The sequence below is a fragment of the Panthera uncia genome, chromosome C2 (assembly GCF_023721935.1).
Source record: "Panthera uncia isolate 11264 chromosome C2, Puncia_PCG_1.0, whole genome shotgun sequence".
NCBI classification, from domain to species: domain Eukaryota; kingdom Metazoa; phylum Chordata; class Mammalia; order Carnivora; family Felidae; genus Panthera; species Panthera uncia.
In genome coordinates, this window is record NC_064810.1 from 58,927,511 (window position 1) to 58,954,576 (window position 27,066).

A 27,066-nucleotide genomic window follows, 5' to 3' on the forward strand; every position below is an offset into this window, starting at 1 on the left:
TTTAATGTTTTAAGTTAGATCTTAAAGATATGTGAAAGTAAATAAAAGAGTATGGCCAAAAGTAAACAATGACTAGTAAAACTGCTGATCTCAGTATTCAACACAGTGCAGGGTTTTCTTTGACATTTATCAGACATCACAGATTACTACCAGAACATCACATAAGTTTATTTCAGATGTAACAGCAATGTTAAAATCAACAAGTTTAATTTTTAACTGCACCAAGTAAACTTAGCCATTTAAGTATTTTTAAAGTTATTCCCTCCAAAAAACTGAGGGAGCTTTTCTTTTCCACCCACAAACCAGTTTCCCAATAGTTCTATTTTTGGAGGACTTTCAATTGATGAATAAATTGCTTTGGGGATATTTTAGAACTTCTTTCCCCAAATTAAAACTAATCTGGACAAATTATATATTGCATAGATTTCTCTACAGATTCTTTTCTTTAGAACCCAAATGCAATAACAAAACAGGATAATTTTTACCTATTTGCCCCACAGTAAAAACTATCTGTCCAAAAAAATATGGATATATTCTCTGATCTTCCAGTTAATAGGATTGTTTTACCTCAACAATTTTTACGTTCCAAAATAACCAACTCAACATGGGACATTATTTGAGTCTTTACCGACTCACAGGTGTATGAACTAGTGCCCAGCTCCTACGGCTTCTACATCCTCCTCTTCCTTAAATGGATGGAATTACTTAATACAAGTTTGATGTAGGACAATTAACCCTTTTCAAACATTTACAATTTAAAGTCATTATCTAGTGTGGAAAAAGAAAGTATAATGATAAGAAGCCTACACACTCAATTCAAAATGTAATTTTTTTTCCCTCCTTAAATAACATGTACTTAATTGTCATGAGGCAGCTATTCAGTTTTCAACAACCACATTTAGGGATACATTCATTGGACTGATAGTCCAGGTGAAATGGTTATAGAAATAGAGGCAGTGTCATCTCAGAAAACTCATTTATATATCAAAATCTATTTTGATATCTGGAAGTTTACAAAAAGGCTGAATTCTTCAAACTAAGTATGCCTTCTGTAACTCAAGCACTCTTCTGTTGGCAAGAGCAAGCTGAAGCTTATCCATGAAGGTAAAGGTGCTTAATGCTCTTTTTTTCTAAACTTGTATTTGGACTGCTTAAGAAATTGATACCCAAGAAACCAGCATGGTCTTTCTACATTTTTACTATCTTAAGATTAGAATCTTATAAACTCATTCAGCTATCTTCCTTTTCTATATTACTCTTGGCACTCAATTAAGACCATTGAAGTCTACTATACTTTGTACTTTCACATTCTCAAATAAGAACTTAAGATTACAAACTGTGCATAAACACTGTGTAAAATAATTTTGTCATTTAATATATTTGGAGAGATGAGACTTATATTATCAGAATTTACATGAGGATAAATATTACGAATCAAACTTTCTTTTAAAGACAAATGACAAGAAAATTCAAGCCCTGTGCATTGTTTTAAAGTCTAATGAGAACATTTCATGGGCCACCAGTATTGGCAATCTAGAGAATTTTAAATATTGGATATGGGACAATGGAGGAAAACATGAAAATTTCAGATGTCTCCTATCTTACAAAAAGTTATCAACCCATCCAAGCCACTCTCTATGTGCCAGAAAATGATCTGGCATAAACCAGTCAGGTCAGTAGAGGAGGTCACAGTGAAATCTGTGTTATTAACACTTCTAAACTTCTACTTTTCCAAGAATAGAAGCAATTTATTTAACAATTCCCCCTCCCCCAAATCCTTAAACTCATTATCATAGGCACAGAAAATAAGCAAATCTGGGATGTTCTCCAACAGATAAGCAATAGCACAGCTATGTTATTCTCAAAAATACTGTCTAGATACTCTCTCCTATATAATCAAATGCTCAGTGGCCATACTTTTAAGTCCGCATTAGCTGACATTAAATGCATTTATCGTGCCACAAATCCATCTAAGCTTCCTTTTAAGGTGTTTTTTAATATGTCCAAGAGACGATACCTGCTTCAGATTTATTTAGGGGTATTGACCTATAAGGACATCAACTCCCATTTTTAAGGTTAGACTAACTATTGTGGGTGTACTGAAGAAAAAGGACAGGAAAAAAAAGTAAATCACAACAAACCTCTTTAGGTCAGTTAAAGGCCATATCTCTAGCTGGGATATTAAAAAAAATTAATCTCACCAGCCCACACTCTAAAAGTTAATGCCACTAATAACAATCAACAGCAGGAAAAATAAACCTGCCAACAACCAGCCCACTCATGTAACTCAAATACCGAGACCAAAGTAAAACACTACCTACCCAAACTGTCCCACCCACCCTCAGCAAGGAAGAAAGAAATGACTGCTTAAAAAACAAAATAAGCTTAGTATTTCTTACAAGGATAACAATGGTCCAACTCCTGAGATAACACTCAGAAGGACAAAAGGTGGAGTGAAGGCAATGTCTAGGGATTAGCATCCCACAGTCTTGAAAACCCAAAGTACCACAAACACACTAAACTTGTCTTTGAATTAGAGAACAAGATATTGCTGCTGTTTCTTTTTGTCTTTTGATATATACAACATTTCGTAGGCTCTGCCCTTCAATGTGAAAGCAGGACATAAAAAAAAAAATTGACACTGACACCCAAATTTTTGGGACCATATATATCTTAACTATGAAACCAAACAGATCTATACCTCCTCCTTCCTACAATCAAACCACCTCACAAAAATAAGAAAACTAAAACAATCCAAACATGATTAATTTTGAAAGTCCTTGGAAGTATTAAACCTTTTAGAGGAAGGAAAAAGAAAGAAAGGAGGACAAACAAGAACAAGGTAGGAGGGGGAAAAGAAAGATGGGGTAAAAAAATCAATGGGCCTCTCTTTTATTTGGCGACAAGCAAGTGCAAGAAAGTTCATTTCTAATTTGTTCAGTTGTCTGTCTTTTGCACATCTGCATTCTGGCCAGAAGGGACTTTGAGGTTTTTCTGCAGCACATGAGCATCTGCGGGCTCTATCCTCTTATAGTAGTTCTTCTTTGTCTCAATAATCTCAAAGCCAAACTTCCTGTAGAAGTCAATTGCAGATTCATTGCTGATCTGGACATGCCTAAGATATAAGAGGGTATCAGAAAAAAAAAAAAAAAAAAAAAAAATTAAGAATTCATCAGCTTTTGCGTATTCTGCAAATAGCTTCATATTGGTTGGAGCTGGAATACTGCAGACATTTGTTAGATTCTCTTCACAATTACTAGATATCAACAAAGACTGAGTATTCATTTCAGAAAAACTTGGATGACAAATTTACACCTTTAACCTGTTACATCTTCAAGACAGCTGGCTGAATTTAGGAGACTCAAATAGGGTTTACTCTTACAATCAAGAAAGGGTAAAGTATCCTAGCTAGCATACGTTTTTCATTGCAAGGAGAGAAAGGATTCCTGGAATTATAAATGGGTAAATAACCACAGGGATGATCCAATGACCATATTAATACATGCAGAAAAAAATGACAGAAAAATGATATATTGTCTCAAATGCCTAAATATAGCCTCTAATAAAAAAAAAATGCTATTATTTTAAAAATAAATTTGAGCTTTGTCAATTACTCCTCAGAACAGCATGACATAATTTAATCTCTCCCAGTGCCAAAGTTAAAATGAGAATAATCTTAACATTGGTATTATCAGATAAATACTCTTTGATTTTGATTATTAAACTCTACTACTAATGAGCATGTCACTGAGAACCTTAAACAAAACCCAGAAAGCAAACAGATGGCACAAGAATAGTATTAACGATACTAATTCTTCAATTCTGAAGACTATAATTTTAATCTTGGTTTCATCCCTGTGACTTCAGAAGCTCCCACCCCAACACAATAAAGCAAAATGAGAAAGTTTTATCTCAGGTTCCTGATCTATTATTGAAACAAAACAAAAACTTCATAACCACTACTTCCATGCTTTTTCCAAAAGGCAATGAAATAAGGAACCAGATTTTAAAGTTTCCAGTAAAGATTTCTATTGCCAATTTATTAAATTCTTTACATAAGAACATTAAATATCATTTAACTTACAGATAGATGTTGTCAAAAGTGCCATCTTTTTCACAGATGTTTAAGACATGATTTAACATTTTCGTTCCTATTAACAAGACAAACAAGTAAGTAATCTTAGAAAAATAATGTTTATATTACACATCTAAATGCCATCTTACTGTTTACTGAATCCTAAAAGAATTTGAGGTAAACACCAGACCACCTGATTTTTGAAAAATTTGTTCTCTCCCTACTATCTACATATGTTAAAAACTGCTAGTAGAAAAGCAACCTTTACATACAAGTCCTTCCAGAGAAAAGGAAAACAGAAAAAGCAAAAGGGACATTGATGACAAATCTATATAGGGCTTCCAGGTGAATTAGGTTAATAAATAAAGTTATTTTCCGCCTTATATAATTCAGTAACTCTTTCCCAATACTCTCAAAAGAAATGGTTTCACTCATTGGGTCAGAAACAGTAATGATGTATTTATGCTTCTTTACACACACACAAAAAAACAAATAATTTTACCTATTCCTAGCCTTCGGTATGGTGCCAGACATCCTAGTGTCATGATGTAAAGTCTCTTCTGATTCTGTGAATGATCCACCCTACAGCACACTGCACCTACTGCAATATCATTGAAATATGCTGCCATGGAAAATGTAAAAATATTAAGTTCAAAAGACAGAATAACACATTTTATTGAATCTTCCTCCCCTTCTATAAGGGCTAAATTACTGCTATCATAGCATTAAATTTTATCAACTACTCTGAATAGCAAAAGCCTCAAAAATTTTCTACATCTTTTTACGGATTTAAGCATCTAGAGTAGACATATATGTGAAACATACAGGCACATACTAAATAAGAGAGAAGGTATTTAGCATTTTCTTTTAAAATTCAAATATTTTGTCTTGATTTCTCTGAGATCCTTCTCAAAACCTGGATCACCCCCATTTCCTCACTTGTAAAATAAAGAGATTAAATTAGTTAACTCTGCTCAAATATTAAAAACTAAGGGTCAAGAACACCAACAAAACAAATGAAATGAGAAAAGAAAAAACTATTATACCAAGTTTTGCTAGCTCGCCAACCTCCAGCACATCCTTGTAGAACTTGTCATTGTAGCTGACTGGAAAGATGACCTGGTTTAATCTCTTCAACTGTTTAATATTGTGTGGTGTCACATCTCCCAGCTCGATCCGGCTACTGGAACAAACCAAAATGTACTCAATAAAATATAATTAGCTTCATTTGTTAAGATAAACATACTAGTACCAAGTCTTTTTTACATAATTGATAAATCCAACCTTTCATACTGACTTTATATTCCTACAAAGATTACCATTTATAGGATTCTGCCAGCCATTCTATGCAGATTCAATCTGTAGCATTCATGAGATTATATATTTAGAGACAAATATGATAAACAATAATTACTCAGAAGGCCAGACTAATAATCTAGACAAATGCCAAAATCTTCCTTGTAGTTTACAGTTTTTAGACAACTATTACTGATCCAAAGGACTGATGAGACCAAATATTGACAAGGGGGTGGCAAATGGGATTCTTATAGTCTGCTGGTGAAAATGTAAATAGATACAGTATCTCTGGAACACAATCTAGTACTATGTATCAAAAACCTGAAAGGTACATCTTTGTCCAAGTCTATTCTAGAAATTTATTCTGAAAAATAATCCAAATGGACAAAAATTATATACATTGAACTAGGAACCACTACATCAGTTACATGGGGTGGTATTCAAAATCCAGATTCCTAGACCTCACACCCCACAGATTCAGAGGTAGAATCTATGGCAGTGGAACAAAGGAAAGGGGAGAGGGGGGAATCTATCTGAAAACTACTTATCAAGAATGCTACGGTAGCATTTCTGAAAAACCATTATGTAATCAAAACAATTGGTTCTGTGGGAAAAGGAATTAAATCTAAAATGATTCAGGCTCATAGTAAAAAAGTTGTTTTGCCTATAATTCTGTCAACAAAAGGATTTTTTTAATAGCTCAAGTCCATTTCTCCACCATAAGCTAAAGGTTGATCAAATGTGACAAGACAAACCTGAACAGCATCTACGCATATTATTTCTTCCTATTACCACTAGCAGTATCATTAGTGGAGTTGCTTACATGCATTATTGGCCTTCTTAAAAACCACAACAGTAGATGATAAAATCCTTTAAAGAAAAGAAGATCAAACTGAAATAAAAATGAGTTGAAAAATAAAACAATCTGATGTCAACCAAGCAGCTAGATAATGAGGGTCCTACGCACTGGGTGCTAATTCCAGATCACAATGGCATTAGTCAACAGCAGGGAAGTACAGACAACACACCCTAATTGATCATTTGCATCATATGTACATAGGTTTTGAAAACTGCTGGGAGAAATAACTAAATGAGAATGTTAATCTTCACACTTCTAAAATGGCTAAAAAAAAAAAAAACAAAAACAAAAACAACTAAGTGTCCTCAGCAGGGAACTGATTAAATAAAGCATGCATGATATGTTTATCTTATTACCACAAAAACATTGATATACTATTTTTGGGGGGGGGGGGAGGGAGGGGCACAATCTAAATATATATAACATATAATAAAATAGCTTTTGTTAATATACAGAAAAAGCTTTAAAGCATTTACAAAAAACGTGTAGTCAGAATTGTGAGAGGCGCCTGGGTGGCTCACTGGGTAGAGCATTCAACTCTTGATCTTGGGGTTGTAAGTTCAAGACCCATGTTGGGTATAAAGATTATACTTAAACATACAATCTTTAAAAAAAACTTTTTTTAATTGTGTATAATTTTAAAAACACTATTCTCTGAAATGTTACAATTCAGATTATCAGAAAGTATGAATAAATTATAGTTCTTAATAACACAAAAACTTTACTACAGACCATTATGCTCATTTGGAACTTTAGCCTTCCTGCCTCAATTATTTCATTTTTATTACTTACTGTGCAACCACTCTTGCGTATCTTGATATTTTCTTAAGATCTGAGCACACAGTTTCTTAGTGGCCACACAAATTATTAAGAGGCCAACACCACAGTAAAAAATAGAGATTTCTCTGTTACACTCTTTTCCAATTTTAGACATATAATTAAATATGGGTAAATGGCCTAAGTATTTTATAACTAAAATGACTTCCCTCTGTGAGATTCAGGTGTTCTTTAACTAGGTTTTATCTCCCTAAGAACAACTCCCCTCTTCATAAAAGCACACCCTGGCTTTGTCTTCTTTAAGGCTGAAGGAAATAACATTTCACCCTAAGTCCTCTTCTAATTAAAACCTACTTCGGCTCACTTACCACCATCTACCACTCAGGTTTTTTACTGGTAGATAGTGTTATGCTGTAAAGTACAGAACATTAAAATACAGGGATCACATCTTACCTACACTATTCTTTTTTCTAGAAAAAGGATTCCTCCCATAATTAATACAACTATCACTTTTTTTTTTTTTTTGGTAAGAACATTTAAGTTCTACTCTCTTAGCAAGTTTCAATTATACCCACAGTGGTATCAACTATAGTCACCCTGTTATACATTAGATCCTCAGACTTTATTCACCTTATAGCTGAAAGTCTATACCTTTCTACCAACCTCTTCCTATTCCCCCCACCCTGGCAACCCCTTATCTACTTTGTTTCTATGAGTTTGATTTTTTTGTTGTTAGATTTCACATGTAAGCAATACCATTGTCTGGCTGGCTTATTTCACTTAGCAGAATGCTACTCTTTCACTGAGTATAACACCCCAAATTGAGTATTGCAATCAAAGAGTCAGTCTCCGTATTTTAAAACAATCACTGAAAAACTACATTATGAAGTCTAATAGTAAACAATAAAGAAAAACGTAACCTAGGAAGCCAACCTCCTAAATTATAGTGAAAGACCACGTGTTTTTCAAAGTTTAAGTATGATTTCTAGGTGGGGCGCCTGGCTGGCTCAGTTGGAAGAGTATGCAACTCTTGATCTTGGAGTTGTGAATTTGAGCCCCACATTGTGTGCAGAGATTAAAATAAATAAATTCATACATACATATAATAAACACTTAAAAGAAAAAAAAAGAATGATTTCTAGGTAATCACCACACTTCAAGCATCTTTATAATTTTTAAAATAACAACCAGGTATTTCTTGACTTCATACAAAAGGAAAAGGTGGTTATGGTACAATGTGCTAGAATTAAACCAAATAAAAGTTAACTACTAAAAAAGTTTCCATCAGAGTAGGCAGAAAAAGCTTAAATACAGAACACTGTATTAAATCATTAGGGAACACCAGCTTAATCTTTCCCTGTCTAATCAAGTAAATAAATAAATAGCATGTCTTGATTAAAAAAAAAAGTCCATCACCATAGAAATTACTCAGGAAGTGAAAATCCTGTAAGACTACTAGAAATAAGTTTGATGTATATAGTCTCCCTATACTTTTCTCTGTGTGTGTGTGTGTGTGTGTGTGTGTGTGTACACACTTCAAAACAGAATTGGTATACTATGAATATCGTTTGGTGGCTGTTTAAGCATCTATTAAATATAACTTTGTCAGCAAAATTCACCTTCAAATACAGTTTAACTTTCATGAACATGATATGTCTGATTGAAATGTAATATTTCTGTAATCTTGACCACTCAGCTCTGAATTATTTTAAGATGTGGATATTCTAAATATATCAAGAGTAATAGCAATTTATAATTTAGCAAAGAACGTGTATCAAAAGCATAGAGTGCTATGCAGAAATGTTAAGAAAATGAGAACATGACTGCACACAATAAGATTTAGAAGTGAAAAGAACTTCTAAAGTAAGTCAAAAGGAATTCCAAAGTCTCTATTAGAAAATTAAACAGAGGTTTCATGAATTCTGTGAATTTGAAATTTTCTAAAGTTTTAATGAACATAATAGTTGCCTATTCAAAGCATAAACCGGGTCTATTTCAATAAATATTTGAACACCTATGTGCTAAAACCTGGAATGCAAAGGAGTTTATACCTAGTAGGAAATACAGGTATATGTATATATTGATCACACATATATTAACACACATTACATATATGCATACATTACACATACATACATAATTATGTATATATATATATATATATATATATATATATATATATATATATGAAACACAGTATCTTAGTAATAGCACTTGCACACAGTACAAAAGTAATACTAGAATAAAAGTGATCCTGGAAACAGATGTGAAGGGTGACTTAAGAGTTTGTTCTGTAGGAGGGTAAGAAATGAATTCTAAGGAGAGCATAGAACATGAACAAAATAGCAACGATGTATTCTCCAAACTACAGACAGTCTGATTTGGTAAAACAAACCTTACTGTGTGTACTCTGTGACAGTCTTCCTCACCAATGCATTGCCTGCAGAGGTGGCAGCCATCTCCTACTTGGCATCATGGCCACCCTCTGGTGGCCTCTGGTGAAGCCCAAGACGCTTAAAAAGCGGACCAAGAAGTTCATCCAGCGCCAGTCAGCTGATGTGTCAAAATTAAGCGCAACTGGCAGAAACTCAGAAGCACTGACAATAGGGTGCAAGGGCCAGATGCTGCTGCCCAACACTGCTAATGGGGGCAATAAGAAAACAGAGCACATGCTGCCTAGTAGCTTCTGGAAGCTCCTAGGTCACAATGTCAAGGAGCTTGAAGGGCAACAAATCTTGTTGATGGGCAACAAATCTTAATTGTGCAGAGACTGCTTACAATGTCTCCCCCAAGAGCCACAAAGCCATTGGGGAAAGAGTAGCCAGCTGGCCATCGGAGCCACCAATCCCAAAGCCAAGCTGTGCAGCAACGAAAATGAATAGATAGCTTATGTGCATGTCGCATTTGTGTTAATAAAACCATAAAATTACAAAAAAAGTGGGGGGGGGGAGGGACGCCTGGGTGGATCAGTCAGTTAAGTGTCTGACTTTTGATTTCAGCTCAGGTTATGATCTCCAGGTTTGTGAGACTGAGCCCTGCGCCAGGCTCTGCCCTGATAGCATGGAGCCTGCTTGGGACTCCCTCTCCCTCTCTCTCTGCCCCTCTTACACTCACGCTCGCTCTCTCTCTCAAAATAAATAAATAAAGTTAAAAAAAAAAGTGTGCTTTGTGTAAATGTGGAAGCTGGGATTGGAGAGGAAGGAGAATCAATTTTATGAGGAGCTTGCACATCAAGATGGTACTTGCCGGTCTTCTCTATCTACACTTATTCTCTAGGTTGACAATATCATAATCTTATGGCTTTAATGCTGCCATCTTCCAAATCTCTCTCTGGCTTAAAGGTCACTCCTGAACTCCAAAGCATCTGTAGTAGACACCTCAAATTAAACATATCCAAAACCAGATCTCTGATCTTCCCAAAATCTGTGTCACCTGCAGCTTTCTATGTCGATAGCCTCTTTATCCTTAGCTGCAGGTTACTACTCTTACCTCCTTTAAATCTTTATTTAAATGATACCCCCAAGAAAGCTTATTCTGACAAACCTGTTTTTATTTCTTTATATTCCTGATAGGCTTTCTTATCAATCAAGATTATGTTTAGTCTTGAACAAAATTTCAAAGTGTTCCTTCTTACTCTTCAGTTCTGTCAATGTTTGCTTCATGTATTTTCAAGTTATATTACTAAGGGCATAAATTTGGGACTGTTATGAGTTGATTAACTGCTGTAATATTCCCTGTCTTAAAGTCTACCCTATTCATCAATACAGACATACTACTTTCTTCTAATCAATGCTGCATCATGTATCTTTACCATCTTTTACTCTCAACCTCTCTTTATCCTTATATTTAAAGTTTCTTTTGTGCACAGCATATACTATAGAGTTTCGTTCCTCTAATTTGACAACTGGAGTATATTTTTTTACATAATTCTTCAAATATTATGCAATGTACATGTATTACTTTTACTTATTAAAATAGCATGAAAGAAAAAAGGGAAAATGTCATCACATTGAGTCATGCTAATCCTCACTGTATCGTTCCAATTTTAGTATATGTGCTGCCGAAGCAAGCACTTGACAACTGAAGTATCTGGTCTGTCCAGACTTAATATAATTATTGATGTAGTCTATTCCAATCCACCAGCTTGCAAATTTTCTGTATGTAACAACTATTAGTTGTTCTTTATTTTTCAAGCCTTTTGGGAGGGATCAACTTTCATTCTCAGCTTTTAAAAAGTATTATGGGCCCCTGGGTGGCTCAGTCAGTTAAGTGTCTGTCTGACTCTTGATTTTGGTTCAGGTCATGACCTTTTGTCAGATGAGCCATGTGTTGGGCTCCATGCACAGCCTGCTTGGGATTCTCTTTCCCTCTCTCTGCTTAACCACGCCCCCCCCCAAATAAACTTAATAACATGTCTTAAAGTTTACATAAAATTAAATCCGCTTTTTTCCTGTATAGTTCTACTTTTTACAACATGTATAATGATAGTTTTCAAGATATAGATACATCACCCCCAAAATCTCTCATGACCCTCTCTAGTTCAATTTTACCACCAGTCCTAGACAACCATTAATGTTTTCTGTTCCCCATATCTTTGCCTTTTCAAGAATGTCACTTAAATGGAATTACATAATACATAGCCATTTGCTTGATTTCATTCATTCAACATAATGCTTTTGACATTTACCACACTGTTTTATCAACAGTTCATTCCTTGTTATTGCTAAATAATATTCCATAGTATGGATATACTATGGTTTATCCTTGTGTTGAAAGGCATTTAGGTTTAGAGTTATTGGTGATTATGAATAAAGTTGTTATACACATTTCTCTATGGTTCTTGTGTGAACATAAATTTTTATTTTTTTATTTTTTTTATTTTTGAGACAGAGAGAGACAGAGCATGAACGGGGGAGGGGCAGAGAGAGAGGGAGACACAGAATCGGAAGCAGGCTCCAGGCTCTGAGCCATCAGCCCAGAGCCTGACGCGGGGCTCGAACTCACGGACCGCGAGATCGTGACCTGAGCTGAAGTCGGCCGCTTAACCGACTGAGCCACCCAGGCGCCCCTGAACATAAATTTTTAATTGCTTCTGAATAAATACCAAAGAGAGGTAACACTGGTTATAAATGTATCAGAGTCCCAGTTGTTCTGCATCTAGAATTTGGCACTGTCAACCTTTAAAAATTTACACTATTCTAATGGGTGTGTAGTGACATTTCATTGTGGTTTTAATTTGCATGTCTCTAAGTAACAAATGATGTTGTTATTATTATGCATTATTTCATGTATTTCTTTGCCATTGGCAGAATTTCTTCGGTAAAGGAGCTGTTCAAATCTTTTGCCCATTAAAAAAAAGTAGATTTCAAGTGTATTATGGACACATGTCCTTTGTAAGCTAGTATACTGCAAATAATCTGAGGCCCCTTCCTACCTTTTACATCTTACTTTTTTTAATGTTTTATTTATTTTTGAGAGAGACAGAGTTCAAGTGGGGGACAGGCAGAGAGAGAGGGAGACACAGAATCTGAAGCAGGCTCCAGGCTTCATGCTGTCAGCACAGAGCCCAATGCAGGGATCAAACTCACGAACCGCAAGATCATGACCCAGGCCCAAGTTGGACACTAATTAACTGACTGAGCCACCCAGGTGCCCCCATTTTTCTCTTAAATAGCCTTGAGGTATAATTTATAAACCATAAAATTCATGGGTTTTTTTTTTTTTCCCTTAAAGCTTAGAGAGAGAGAGAGCGAGCGAGCGAGCAAGCACGGTGAATCAGGGGAGGGGCAGAGAGAGAGAGGGAGAGAAAGAATCCCAAGCAGGTGCCATGCTGTCAGTGTGGAGCCCAGCGCAGGGTTCAAACTCACAAACCCTGAGATCATGATCTGAGCCAAAACCAAGAGTTGGATATTTAACCAACTGAGCCACCCAGGCACCCCTGAAATTGTTATTTTAAGCGCACAATTCAATGATTTTTAGACTATTTACAGACATGTGCAACCATAACCTCAATTCAGCTTTAGAACATTCACATCACACCCCCCAAACCCCTTGTGCAAATCTGAAGCAAATGTCCTTTCCTACCCAAAGTCAGTCACTAAATCTACTTTCTTTCTATAGATTTGTTTTTCCTGGACATTTCATATAAATGGAATCATACAATAAACATGATCTTTTGCACTGCACTTCTTTCATGTAGTGTGTTTCTGAGGTTCATCCATGATGTAATGTGTCAGCAGTTGAACAATATTCCATTGTATGAATATACCTCATTTTGCTTAGGCATTCACCACTTGATGGCCATTTTAATAATATTTACTTCATGGGCCATTATAAATTACACTGTTATGAGTATTGCATACAAGTCTGTGTGTGGACATAAATTTACTTTCTCTCTGGAGATACCTAGAAATGAGATTGCTGGGTTGTATGGCAAATATGCTTAACTTTTTAAAGAAACTGCCTTTGGTAGGTAGAATAACAACCCCCAAAGTATGTCCATGTTCCAATCCTAGCAATCTTGACTATGTTATTTTACATGGAAAACGCACTTTGCAGATGTGACTAATACCTTGAGATGGGAAGATTAACCAGGACTACCTGGGTAGGCCCAAAATGTAATCACAGAGGTCCTTCAAAGTATAAGACAACAGAAGCAAAAGCAAGAGATTTCAAGATGCTACACTGCTGGCTTTGAAGATGAAGGGCCACAAAACAAGGAATGCAGGTGGCCTACAGAAGCTGAAAAGGCAAGAAAATGGATTCTCCTCTAGAACTTCTGTAAGAAACACAATGTTGTATTAATTTCCTAAAGCCACCTTGACAAATTACCACTCGATGGCTTAAAACAGAAATTTAGGGGCGCCTGGGTGGCTCAGTCGGTTAAGCGTCCGACTTCGGCTCAGGTCACGATCTCGCGGTATGTGAGTTCGAGCCCCGCGTCAGGCTCTGTGCTGACCGCTCAGAGCCTGGAGCCTGTTTCAGATTCTGTGTCTCCCTCTCTCTCTGACCCTCCCCCGTTCATGCTCTGTCTCTCTCTGTCTCAAAAATAAATAAACGTTAAAAAAAAAAAAACAAAAAACAAGAAATTTATTCTATGGAAGTTACAGAATCTGGAAATCCAAAATCAGGCCAGCAGGGCCATGCTCTCTGGATTTGGACTGGACAGAATTCCTTGCCTCTGCCAGCTCCTGGTGGCCTCAGATGTTTCCTGGCTTGTGACAGTAACAACTAATGCGTTTCTCCATCTTCACATGGTGCTCTGTGCATGTGTGCCCCGCCTCCTCTTCCTTTAAGGACAATGGCCATCAGATTTAGGGCCTACCCTAATCAAGTATGACCATCTTAATTACATCTGCAAAAACCCTATTTCTAAATAAGGTCATGTGCCAAGGTTCCAAATAAACATGAATGGGGGTGGGGGTACTATTTAAAATCACCATTCATACTAATACCTTGACTTTAGCTCAGTAAAACCCATTTCAGACTTTTCACCTCAAGAACAAGGTAACAGATTTGTGGGGTTTTTTTTAAATTTTTAAATTTTTATTTTTCAGACAGAGAGAAAGTGGGAGAGGGGCAGACAGAGAGAGGGAGACACAGAATCTGAAGCAGGCTCCAGGCTCTGAGCTGCCAGCACAGAGCCTGACACGGGGCTCGAACTCACAAGCCAGGAAATCATGACCTAAGCTAAAGTCGGATGCTCAACCGACTGAGTCACCCAGGCGCTCCCAGATTTGCGCTTTTAAGCCAATAAGTTTGTAGTAATTTGTTATGGTAGTAATGGAAAACACTGCTAAACTGTTTTCCAAAGTGGCTGCACCATTTGCATCCCTACCAATAACAGTTTCTCCACATCCTCACCAACACTTTTTATTGTCTCTTTATAGCCATTTTACTAGTGTAATTATCTCACTGGATTTGCATTTCTCTAATGACTAATACTGTAGAACATCCTTCTTTATGGTTATTAGCCATTTGTACACCTTCTTTGGTGAAATGTCTATTTAAGTATTTTGTCCCCGGTCTAGGCCTGAGAATAAACCTACAATTTTAACATTAATTAATAAAAGAATTCCCATTTTTATACTGGATTACTGAGTTGTAAGAGTTCTTTATATCATATATATATATATTTATTTATATTTATATATTTTGGGGACAAGCCCTTTATCAGATATATAATTTGCAACTATTTTTGCCCAACTTTTGGCTTCCCTTTTCATTCTAACAGTGTACCATACTAGTGTAAACTGTTACTTATAGGGGGAACTGGAAATTCTCAGTATCATCTTCATAAATGTAAAGCTAAAAACTATTCTAAAGTAACTTTGTTTTTTAAAAAAGAAGAAGGAACTGTCAGATTAAGAGATGATAAAGGGACACCTGGGTGGCTCAATCAGTTAAGCATCTGACTTTGGCTCAGGTCATGATCTTGTGGTCCTTGAGTTCGAGCCCTACATCAAGCTCTGTGCTGACAGCTCAGAGCCTGGAGTCTGCTTTGGATTCTTTGTTGCCGTGTCTCTCTGTACCTCCCCCACTCACATTCTGTCTGTCTCTCTCTCTCAAAAATAAACACTAAAAATTAAAAAAAAAAGATTATGAGATATTTCAGCCAATGAAAACGTGTGGACCTTTTTGGATTTTGATTTGAAAAAGACATTTACAAGACAAATGAGAAAAAGCAAATACAGATTGGGTGTCAGATCTTAAGATGATATTAGATGTAACAGTATTAGAATTACTTTTTTTTTTTTAATTTTTTTTTTTAACGTTTATTTATTTTTGAGACAGAGAGAGACAGAGCATGAACAGGGGTGGGGGGGGGTCAGAGAGGGAGACACAGAATCTGAGCCACCCAGGCGCCCCTAGAATTACTTTTTTAAAAACGTCCTTCCATGATAAAGATTCATACAGTAGTATTTACAGATGGAATGGGATAGTATGTCAAGAATTTCCTTTGAAGTACTCCAGCGAAAAAGGGAAACTACTAGTAAAAGATGAAAGAACATGAGAATTAATATTATTCATTGGAACTGAATGCATTGAGGGCTCAATGCACTATTTACTTTTGAAGATGTTTGAAAATTTCCGTAACAAAAAATAAAACAAACATACGTTACTTATTACATAAGGAACTACAAGCTGTAATATTTTGCATTTATGTTAAGTTTTGTAGCCAACTCTGTCCAAGAAAGAACACTAATTTTGATACTAAAACTCATAGCAGAAAGTATCTGATGCTTTATTCTCTATTTGAAAAACAGTAAAAGGCAAGAATTTCAAACCTTTAACAACCACAACCCCTCAACTGCCAGCTGTACCAAGCCTCCAGTTTGCAGAAAAGCTGAATGAGAGCTGGATGAAAATGAGCCTTCCATTCTGGTATAGGCTTCCTCTTATAAATTCGTAAGTCTCAGGATAGTCTGTTATACAGTCTTTACTTTTGGTGTAAATGGCCTACATGTTCTGACATTATTTTTTTTCCCCATTAAAACTACTATCAAACATTGTTTTGGTAAGATTTATCATTTGAAAAATTATTTACAAAATGTAGTTAAAAAAATTTTTTTAATATTTATTTTTTGGGGGGGGGGGCAGAGAGAGGGAGACACAAAATCTGAAGCAGGCTCCAGGCTCCATCTGAGCAGCACAGAGTACAATGAGGGGCTCTAACTCATGAACTGTGAGATCATGACCTGAGCCGAAGTCCAGCGCTTAACCAACTGAGCTACCCAGGCGCCCCTATATAATGTAGTTTAAATGCTACCTAATGTGATTAGAAGCAATGTTGATATTAGGTAGATAAAAACAGATACTAGAGGGAATGCATGCAGAGTTTTTCCATTAATTTAACTCATAAGGAAAAATCCCCTTTTGTAACACATCACTTTGAGAGTTATTTCCTGGAATAAAAATACTGCATAATATACATGCTCTGATTATGTGAACATATCACATTACCAAGAATATCATAGTGAGGGGCACCTAGGTGGCTCACTCAGTTAAGCGTCTGCCTCTCAATTTTGGCTCAGGCCACAATCTCATGGTTCATGAGACAGAGCCCTGTATGGGCTCTGCACTAACAGCAAGGAACCTGCTTCGGATTCTCTCTCTCCCTCTCTCTATACCTCTCCTGCTCATGCACACTTTCTTTCCCTTCCTCAAAAAAAGTATCATAGTGAATTAGAACATTTAAAACCACAACTACTAAAAAAAATACTTGAACTTTAGGGGTAAACGAACAGGAGCCCATGAAGAAGTCTGAGAAACAATTTTCAAGAGAGGAGGGATAAGGTCTGGAGAAGTAGTGTCACAAAATCCAAGAACGGATTCCAAACCTGGCTATACACCAGAATCACCTTGCCAGTTAAAAACTCAGATTTCCACATCCCACCATGGAATCTTTAATGATTAAAGCTTCTTATATCAACCACACAAATTTAATACCCACCTAAGTTAATAAACTTCCCACTGCACTGCATATGTGTAAATTTCCATATCCAAGTATTCCAGTGAGGGAAAAAGAGGCTAACGGTCACAGAGAAGTGGATTTCACATAAAATATGGAATCATTTTCCTTATGTAAGTTAACAGTGTATTACACTATAGCTAGTATTGAGAGCTAGTCTCAAATTCAAATCAGCCTGACTCTTGAAAAATGGTTTTTAATCACTACACTGTTTACTTACTTCAGGTAAGATTTCAATGTAATTTAACAACACAAACTATCTTAATTTATCAGTTTAGGACCTCTATTCTGTAGATAAGCCTCAAATTCCTGGACTAAAAGTCAAATCTGCTACATCTAGTAGACTCAACAGTTTGTTTTTAATTTAAGTTGGTTGCTAATATTTAAATCAGAAGCTTTTACATAAAGCCTACATTTCTGGCCTTTTTTTTTTTTTTTTTTTTTTTTTACTCATTTACCTTATCTGCCTGTTCCTGGGTTCCTGTTGGCACTAGTTTATAACCCTAACTGTAAAAAACTGAATATAGTAGTAATTAAACAAACTGAATTATTCTTTTGGCTCAAGTAAATTCATGTGACACGTTATTTTTTTGTTTTTCAAATCCGTAACAAACCCCAATGTTTCTTCATACCAAAGATTTTAGAATAAGATCTAAAAGGGGGAGGAGGATGGTGAATGATATAGCAAAAGTGCCCTTGTATATCAAGTCCTTAGATTTGGAACACAGCTACTGGCCTCCTACTTTATACAGCTTGTTAGTTATTTGTTTGTATCAGCACCAGAAGATGAATCTGTTACTCTGTCAAATCTCATACCATCTTTGCACTTAAAATATGGTAGCAGAAAACCTTTTTTTTTTTTCATTTATTTTGAGAGAGAGAGAGCGCATGCACACAAGCAGGAGAGAGTCAGAGAGAGGGAGATAGTGAATCCGAAGCAGGCTCTGCACTGTCAGTGTAGAGCCTGATATGAGGCTTGAACTCACGAACCAGGAGATCATGACCTGAATGGAAATTCAAATGCTTAACTAGGTGCCCCTGTGGTAGCAGCAAAACTTTACCTGTGGCTCAAAACAAACACTGTGTCACAATGAGATAATGCATATTAAGTATTTGGCACAGCAACATCAGATAATAAGCACTCAAATGTTTTTAAGCTATTAAAAGTAATGTCAATTATGCCCATAATTATAAAAACAAAATTTAGTGGCAATATTCTGAAGGGCCACAAGATGGAGATATGACTACACAAAAGTAGGCCTTTCTCTATAAGGTCTGACTTTTTAAGTTACACTGAAGAGAAAATGAATAACTGCATAAAACTTAAAGCCTAACCATTTATATTTTAAATGAGTACTGAGTACACCTCAGCACAAAATTTTAACTGCTTGGTCATTTCTTGTGCAGAGTGTTTGATCTGGAAGGGAACTTGGAAGCCACTGGGTCCATTCCCCTTCATTTCACAGATGATGGGACTGAAGCCCAGAGACAGATGTACCTGTAAATTATACAGCCAATTATCAACAAAGCCAGAACCAGGCCTATGTCTACACATTACCATTATAGTGCAAGATCAGCCACCCATGACTCCCCTCAAAGGAGTCCTTTTTACTCCTCAAGGTTGAGAGAAATACCAAACCTGAAACACTTATCTAAGGTATACTAATGATAAAAGGGATTTGCATAAAACTTGGGCTTAGAGTAGGTAATTACCTTAGCTAGCATTAATCTGGTTCTACACTCAAATAAATCACATAAAAGATAAATTCCTTTAACTTACAAGTCCACTGAGCATTTATCAAAGCACAGCTTAAATACTAATTGTTCAAGAAATCTTAACCTGTCATCCCGCTGAGATTTCCACCTCATCTATATTATACTGTTTGTACCCTTCCTAGGCACAATATCTCTGTACCATTCTAAGCATTTATTTTTATACCTTACCTCTTCTACTGAACTATAGAACTTAGGGTAGGACCTCAAATATTTCAAGGAATTGATGAATTACTCCCAGTAAGTCCAAGAATCTCTAGGCCTTTAATTTAACTGATGGGCTTTCTCTCATCTAGATTTTAGAGCAGTTTCTCAATCTTAGTACTACTGATATTCTCTCTGGGCTGGATAATTCTTGGTTGTGAGGGGCTCTGTGGTGGAGCACTGTACGATATTCAGCATCATCTCTAGCCTCTACCCACTAACCGTTCCACCCCATTATGACAACCCAAAATGTCTCCAGACATTACCAGATTCGCAGGGGGGAAGGTGTGACCCTCCTTGAGACTCACTATTCTAGAGGTTTTACAAGTATCAAAAAAGTGGTGGTGAGTGGATTAGCTCTGCAAGCTGTGTGAGTGCAAGAATAAAGTGTGCAAAAATCTCAGCAATTATTTGCTGGGATACTAGAAGTGTTAAACACACATCAGATATAACCTACTTAAATAACCTGAAATGAAATAACTTAAATAACCTGAAAATAACCAAATTATCCTTTGAAAAAATGTTCTGTGATCATCCATCCATACATTCAATTAAGAGAACTCCTTCCCAGCTATGGCTTTTCCCTTACTACCTCCTAAATGTTTTTACTTCCAAATCTCTGAATCCAAACACATATTCCCAACTGCTTACTAGTTATCTCTACAGGAATCTCAAATTCAACACATTGAAAACTGAACTCATCATCCTCTATAGGAAATTGGAACACATATCTCTATTCTCTATTTTTAGGAATAGTCCCATCACCCATCCAATATAAAAAACTTAGTTTTAGATGTACTCTTACATCCCATTTTAATCCCTGTTAATTCTGCTCGCCAAATATCTTCATAACCTATTTTTACCTATATCCCTTCTCTAAGCAGTATGCTTCAGAGCATCATTTCAACACAAATTCTAATGGCTTAATTAAGGGAAATAAGACTAGAACGGAGACAAAGCCATCACAACACACTCAGAATAATCTTTTGAAAATACAAATATGATCACTTTATTTCTAATGCTTAAGATCTTTTAAGAGCTGCATATAATCTGCCAAATGAAATTTGAATAGCACTGCAAATAAAGCCCTCATCACCTACGTATGGCCACTGGCCTCACCCTACCTCTCTCCCATCAGTTTTTGGCCATATAAAGCTACTCAAAAATTCCAGAACTCACTGAGCTTCCTTGCCTTCTTGATTCACCTCTGTAATGGTTTTTTCATTAGTAAACTAAAGATACTATACCTATAAATATATTAGTAGACTATGGGTGCTATCTTAGAGCTATTGTGGGATTGAGAACCTATGGTCTGGTATTAGGTACCTATTAAAAAAAAAAAAGTAAAAGTGCCATGAGGGGGAGGGATGGGAGAGCAGGTCTCAAAAGGCAGACACAAGAGCAAAATGAAGAAAGCGACTTAAAAGAGAACAGTTCAAATATGCCCCATGATTCCAAACTTTTGTTTCTTGGTATCACAGAAAAGTTACAGCTGATAAGAAACCAGGGATGGCAAACGAGTGACACACATGCCATAGCAGTCATGGTAGATATTAATAGTCAATGATACCACTTTTTTTTTGGCAATCTGAAAATTCATCAAAGCTATCAGCAGATTAAATACTGATAAAATATTATCAACAGACTAGAAAGGGCACATGAATTTCAACCTTTAGTTGTTCCTGTTCAGGTTCAAGCTGTTCTCTTTAAAGACAAAGAAACCAACTCCCAGAGGTAAAAAAAACCTACTAGAGACCCTACTGCTAACTATTGTTAATGGCACACTGAACTATAAAACGTGGTTGCTTTTAGTTCAATGTTTTTTGCATTAAAAATAAGTCTCCTTTATGAAAATAAATTATGCTATGAATAACAATCTATACAGATGGGGGGGAATCCAAGTATATATTTAAATATATTTTAGTTTTCTGGAAAGAGAAATAAATGTTTAAAATGCTGCTAAGTACAATTCTCTTTGCTTACACTAGTTTAGCAAGCTCTGTAAAAAATTTCTTCTCATGTTCTAGGTCCTAAACTGGCATCACTCTGACAATATTCACTAATTTGAATGTCTCAACCCCATTTTCTAAATACTATATTTGACTGTTTTGTAATTTGAAGTCAAAACACAATCAATATCCAAATTGATAAGCTATACAAGTAATAGGTAAGCCGCAAAGATATACAAATGGCCAGTAAAAGTGGGAAATGTCCAACCTAAGTAATCAAATTAACAGTAACAAAAAAAGGTGGGGAGAGAAATACCATTTATCATCTAACCAGCAAAGTAAAATTAAGAGTTAAGACTATTAAGTGAGTATGTCCCCAAATCCAACCTGTAAAGAAATCATTTTACAAATGCTCAACGTATGCTACTCATCCCAGAAAAAGGTAATTTATACCACTGATGGATGAAACATCTTCCTCCATTTCCTTATTTTCTGCAAGTGCCCCTCCCCTTCCCCATTAGCCCTTGGAGAAGAAAAAGGCACTCACACACCATTGGCAGTATGAACTGCCACTATCTTTCTAGAGGTCAATTGGCAACAAATATCAGAGATTTTAAAATGCCAGCACCTTCTGATCCAAAAAATTCACTTCTAGGGAATTATCCAAAAGAAATAAGAATGTGTATCAAGTAGTTTTATACACAAGCATTTACTGCCATACTATCGAGGACTGAGAAAAAGCCTCTGGACTTCAAAAACAAGGGTCTTCTACTAACAGCTTCAGCCATGATAGAGGCAGAATTACAGATCACCCTAGCTCAGTAAAGGCAAATGCATACTTCCAATTTATCCCTTCTCCATCCATAGCAGACAAAGTAAGTGGATTACAATATTTTAATCTAAAACCAAGAGTGACCTCAGAATCCTTCATCAGAGGCATAACCAGTCATACACTATCTGTTGGCCCACAAACTGCACATTTACTATTTAGAAACTCCATCTGAAAATTGGATCCTGAGGAAAAAGATCATGTTTTACACAATTTTTATTTTCAGAGTCTAGTCCAGCACTGTCCAAAATAAATACAATTAGAGTCACAGATGTAATTAAAAAATTTCTAGTACCTACATTAACAAGGCAAAAAACAGATGAAATCAATTCAACGTGTAATCAAAATAGAAATTATTAATTTCCCTTTTTTAAAAAATCTTTTTTTATACCAAGTCTTTTAAAAATCCAGTGTGTATTACACTGCATATCTCAATTCAGATGCTAATTTTCCTCTCAAATATTTTATTTATATTTACATTTCACAAAATTTATAGTAGATTCACATATCCACATTGTTCCAAACATACCAAAAAATTGTCCAACAACTTTGAGTATCAGTTTTTAAATTTAAAATTGTAATTAAAATTTAAAATTTAGTTTGTCAGTAACACACACCACATATCAACTGCTCAACAGCCAAATGTAGCTAGTCACTACTGTATTAGACAGGACTAACATTTTCCCAATAAGTTAGGCAGTGAATGCATATAGAAACTGATGGAAGAGATCAGATCAAGAGAAAGCAGTGTTCATGATAGGACAATTACATAATTTTGTAGTTATTAAACTGTAATACACACAATTTTCATTTCTATGATGAAAAGGAAGTTTCTATCAGTTGCAACTGGTATTTAATGGTTTCTGTAGGCTGCGCTTAAAAAAAAAAAAAGGTATTTAAATAAAGAATTGAGAAGTTTTATCTTTTTAGATGGCACAAAGCTGGAAGCCATAGCTAATACCTGGAAGAGAAAATCAGAAGTCAAAAGATTTCCACAGGCCAAAATTGAAAACGTAAGCAAAGTGAAAGTTAATACAGATGTTAGTTTGGTCCAGCAAAAGCACTATCTTTGAAAGATAATGCTTTATACGGATAACCTTTAAAAATCTTTTTCAACCCAGAAATTCTTAATTATTCTTCATGTGTTCAGAATTTTACCAACAACTGTCCATGATTTTGGGGAAAAAAATCACAACACTGATGTCAACACTGCATTAGTCACCAGTGCACACATCTGTATTGGTAACAGATCTACTTTCTAAATTATATAATGATGCTATTTACAAACAGATGCAAACATCTAATCTCATGACTTATGATGTAGTTGTACCTGGTCATTTACCTATTGAAAATGAAATCTTATAGTTTATTTTCCCTTTATTTCTCCCTTATATTGGTTAGGTCATTTTATTGATTTTCTAAAACAAATCATGGTACAGGTAGGTTATATTTTATGTGAATTCATCTCAATACAGCAAGGAACATTACAAAATATTTTAAAATCCAGTATCTCCATCCACATCCCACAAATTATTGGTTTCATAGAAGCTTGGAGTACAAATTGGAGGTTTACAAAGGTTCCTGAATTCTCCTTCAGACTCACTGCCTGTCCCCCAACAAAAACAGCAATACAACCTTAAAAAACCTGTTTTATTGAAGTACAGAATTTGTATGGTAAAGGGCACAAATCTTGTTCACAGTCCAATGATTTTTCAAACATACATATACATCCATGCAATCAATATCCAAGGTAAAGATAGAGAATATTTCTAGCACTTCAGAAAACTCCCTTGTGCTATCAAAGATAATCATTATTCTGAGTTCTTCAACATAGATTCCTTTGACTGCAGAATCTTTGATTTTAATATTTTAATTAGTAAACTACACTGTTCTGTATACTATACTTATATTATTGTCATCTACTTTCCCATCTTTGCATGTATTCACACCTTGTTAAAGACATTTTTATTAGAATTTATACCCCTTTGCTACAATTGAAAGGTAAATGAATTCAGTTTTACTTTCTATTATACTAATTATATTGCCATCTCTGTCATTGCTGTGACTTCTTGCTTAAATATCACCTTCCATAGAGAGGAATAGTAGATAAAAAGGAAACAGTATCTTGTAATATACCTCAAATTTCTAGACCATGCAAATAAATACATGCAGTAATGAAAAACTGGAAATTTATCTACTTTCCTACGGAGGAAAGGCAAATGCATGCCAACACAATGGAATGTCTTCCTGCTACTACCAATAAAAACTAAGTAAAAATATGAAGAAAAATCAAATAGTAACTTTAAAAAGTTTGAAAATGATAGTGAATATAGGCAACAATATAAAACATTTAAATAGTAGATTGAGTTAGAATTAGAAGTTCTTCAAGAGTCAGGACTATAACGCTAACCACCTTGTGTATAATGATACAAGTCTTTGAACTCAAGGATCTTAGAATCTTTCAAATAATGCCTATTATCTTCATTTGTTCAGTGCCTTAAATCAAGACTTAGAAGTGAAAAACATTTTAAAGTCCCATCTTACCTGGGAGTTAGTTCATTTGGGAAGTTAAAGGGACTATTCACAGGAATAGTGAAATCATCTTAAAAATTTACCATTAGGAGGAACGCAACTTTAAGCTCCCAATCTTAAGTGATAGGAACTAGACTTAAGGACTCTTCATTCTCAAAATTTGGCCAGTTACTCGTTTCTCGGGATCTGTTACCATCATGTTGTTACACATATAAAACACCATTTTAAATAAAGAGCTAATTGCCTCATGAGTGTATTAACTGAAGGAAGATTGTGAACAATATCATTGGTTGACCCCATTTCTATTGCCAAGTTAGGTATCAGAAAGAACATTACACCCTAGCAAGACAGAGTTAGACCAAGGATTTTGGCTCTAAACACCCAGAATAATTTCTTGGAGGCCTTCCTTTATAAATCCATGCAGAGTCTCAACCGTGGGAACTATTCAGCCTCATTTTTAGTACTCTTAACAGAACAAGAGAAGTATTGCTCGCTGATGAGAATACAAAAATGAGTAAGAAACAGCGTCCATACTAAAGGGAAAAAAAAGAAAAATCTCACTAAATTATATTGGATCATATATAAAATAGCCAAACTTTCTAGTTCATGATTCTAATACTACAAATACTTCCCATACCTCAATTAATATCCTGATTGGAACTCTTTAGAATTTGACGTGAAATAGTGCAGGTACTATAAAAAATTCATTATTCCTAAATTTTAGTGCAAACCATACAATTAAGCATTAGAATGGATTTCCAATATTTAAAGCAAATCAAAGCAGGGAATCATATTACAGACCTAAGGCCAAATTAAACTTTCTTGGACCTCTTCGACCCCACACACATATACATACCAAGATAATATTCAGAGCCTTGTTTTAGGCAGCATGAGATTATTTCGAAAGTTGACTTTTATTTCATACCCAAAAGGCTGAACAGTTTGGAAGCTCGAACATAGTTACAATTCTTTGACTAGCTACAATAGAAAAAAATCTCAGAAAGCTTTTAAAACTGATAAAAGGAAGGCTTCAAAACGGTTTTGATTTAGGAAATATTCTCAAACACTGTTACGTAATTAATATTTTAACAGTATGTAATTTAATAGTAAGGTGACATCATCCAAATGGGAAGAGTTGAACCAATATAAACCCTAATTTGATCCAAGAGGAAAACTATGAAAGAGTATTAATTTTTCTAATCACCTGAAAAAAGCTTCTGAGGAGTAACCAAGAACCCCCTCACAGCACGGGGGCAATAGTAAACTACTGGAGCAATAGCTCCACCTACTGATCGGCAATACTTCCTTAAACATTTTGGCACCCCAACACTACAGAGCTCACGCTCTCTCCCCCTCCTCCACTCGCTCTGACCCAACCCAAATCCAGTTGAGTCACTAGCTCTTAATACTCATCCGATGCTCTTTATTCCAATTCCTTCTCCCTCCAGAAGGTTCTGTCCAGCTCTCAAGTGTAAATAAGACTGAAAGGTGTCAAAGACCGCAGTTCCTAGCGTTGAGCCTCGGTCTAAAGAGGACAACCAGATCACTCCACTTGGAGTGGCGGGCCGGGGGTGGCTCAGTCGTCCGCTCCCAGGTAGGAGGCCCAAGGAGCCTCACAAGAGCTTTCCCCTGTTGCCCCCCTCGGCTGCTAGTCTCCGCTCAACCCACACTCGTCCTCCGGGCCGACATCCTGCGTTCCCCGCGTTTTGCCCCTGCTGGCCCTTCAGCCCGCCAAGAGCCCGCGCCGAGCATCCGCCTCCTCCGTTGAGCAGAGAGAATCCCAGAAATCTCCCTCCGCCGGGTCTTCGCCCGGAGTCTCTCCCCTCCTTCGCAGCCCCTCTCCCCCCGCTGGCCGGGCCCTGCCCGGCTGCCCTTCTCACCCTTTCATCTTCCCCGCCTGCTGAGGCCGTTGTTACCGCGGATATCAACGCCGTTGTCGTCGCCGCCCTGAGCTCTCTGCGCCCTCAGTTCGGGCCACTCAACCCCCACAAGCCGGCCTCCCCACCTAGGGCAGGGAGCTGAGCGAATGACGGAGGCCGCGGGAGTCGAGCGCAGCCCTGCGTCTCCGAAGGGGGCGGGAGTGTCTCCCGCCGCCGCGCTGTGCCGCCGCTTCTCCACACGTGCACACCGGGCAACCGACTCCCGCCCGCGGCCGCCGCCAGCCAGACCCGCCGCCGCGCTGTGACCTTTCACCCCGCCCCCTCTGCGCGCCGGCGCGCCGGCCGCCTCGCGCGCAGCCGCACTGCTGTTCTCCGTGCACCCTTCCCCCTCTACTTCACGACCTCCATTTTCCTACTGGGT

The 27,066-nt window shown here is 36.6% G+C and overlaps 1 protein-coding gene, 1 non-coding gene and 1 pseudogene across 3 annotated transcripts; 1 reads left to right on the forward strand and 2 right to left on the reverse strand.

Moving 5' to 3' along the window:
- Window positions 1-143: 143 nt before the first annotated feature.
- On the reverse strand, window positions 144-26,976 carry NAA50 (N-alpha-acetyltransferase 50, NatE catalytic subunit). 2 transcript variants are annotated; one of them, XM_049628205.1, is made up of 5 exons: window positions 26,646-26,976; window positions 5,122-5,255; window positions 4,578-4,697; window positions 4,085-4,151; window positions 144-3,115 (listed from the first exon to the last, which is right to left on the reverse strand). In XM_049628205.1, the coding sequence occupies exons 1-5, from the start codon at window positions 26,651-26,653 to the stop codon at window positions 2,938-2,940; spliced, it is 507 nt and encodes a 168-aa protein (XP_049484162.1). In that variant the 5' UTR covers window positions 26,654-26,976; the 3' UTR covers window positions 144-2,937. The 2 variants fall into 2 exon arrangements, with proteins under 2 accessions (XP_049484162.1, XP_049484161.1); XM_049628204.1 differs by having other exon boundaries at window positions 5,122-5,258; window positions 26,646-26,975.
- LOC125920968 (60S ribosomal protein L32-like) lies at window positions 9,310-10,055 on the forward strand (annotated as a pseudogene).
- Window positions 10,978-11,080, reverse strand: LOC125922215 (U6 spliceosomal RNA). The gene has a single exon (XR_007457643.1). It is a non-coding gene; the product is annotated as a U6 spliceosomal RNA (small nuclear RNA).
- Window positions 26,977-27,066: the final 90 nt, after the last annotated feature.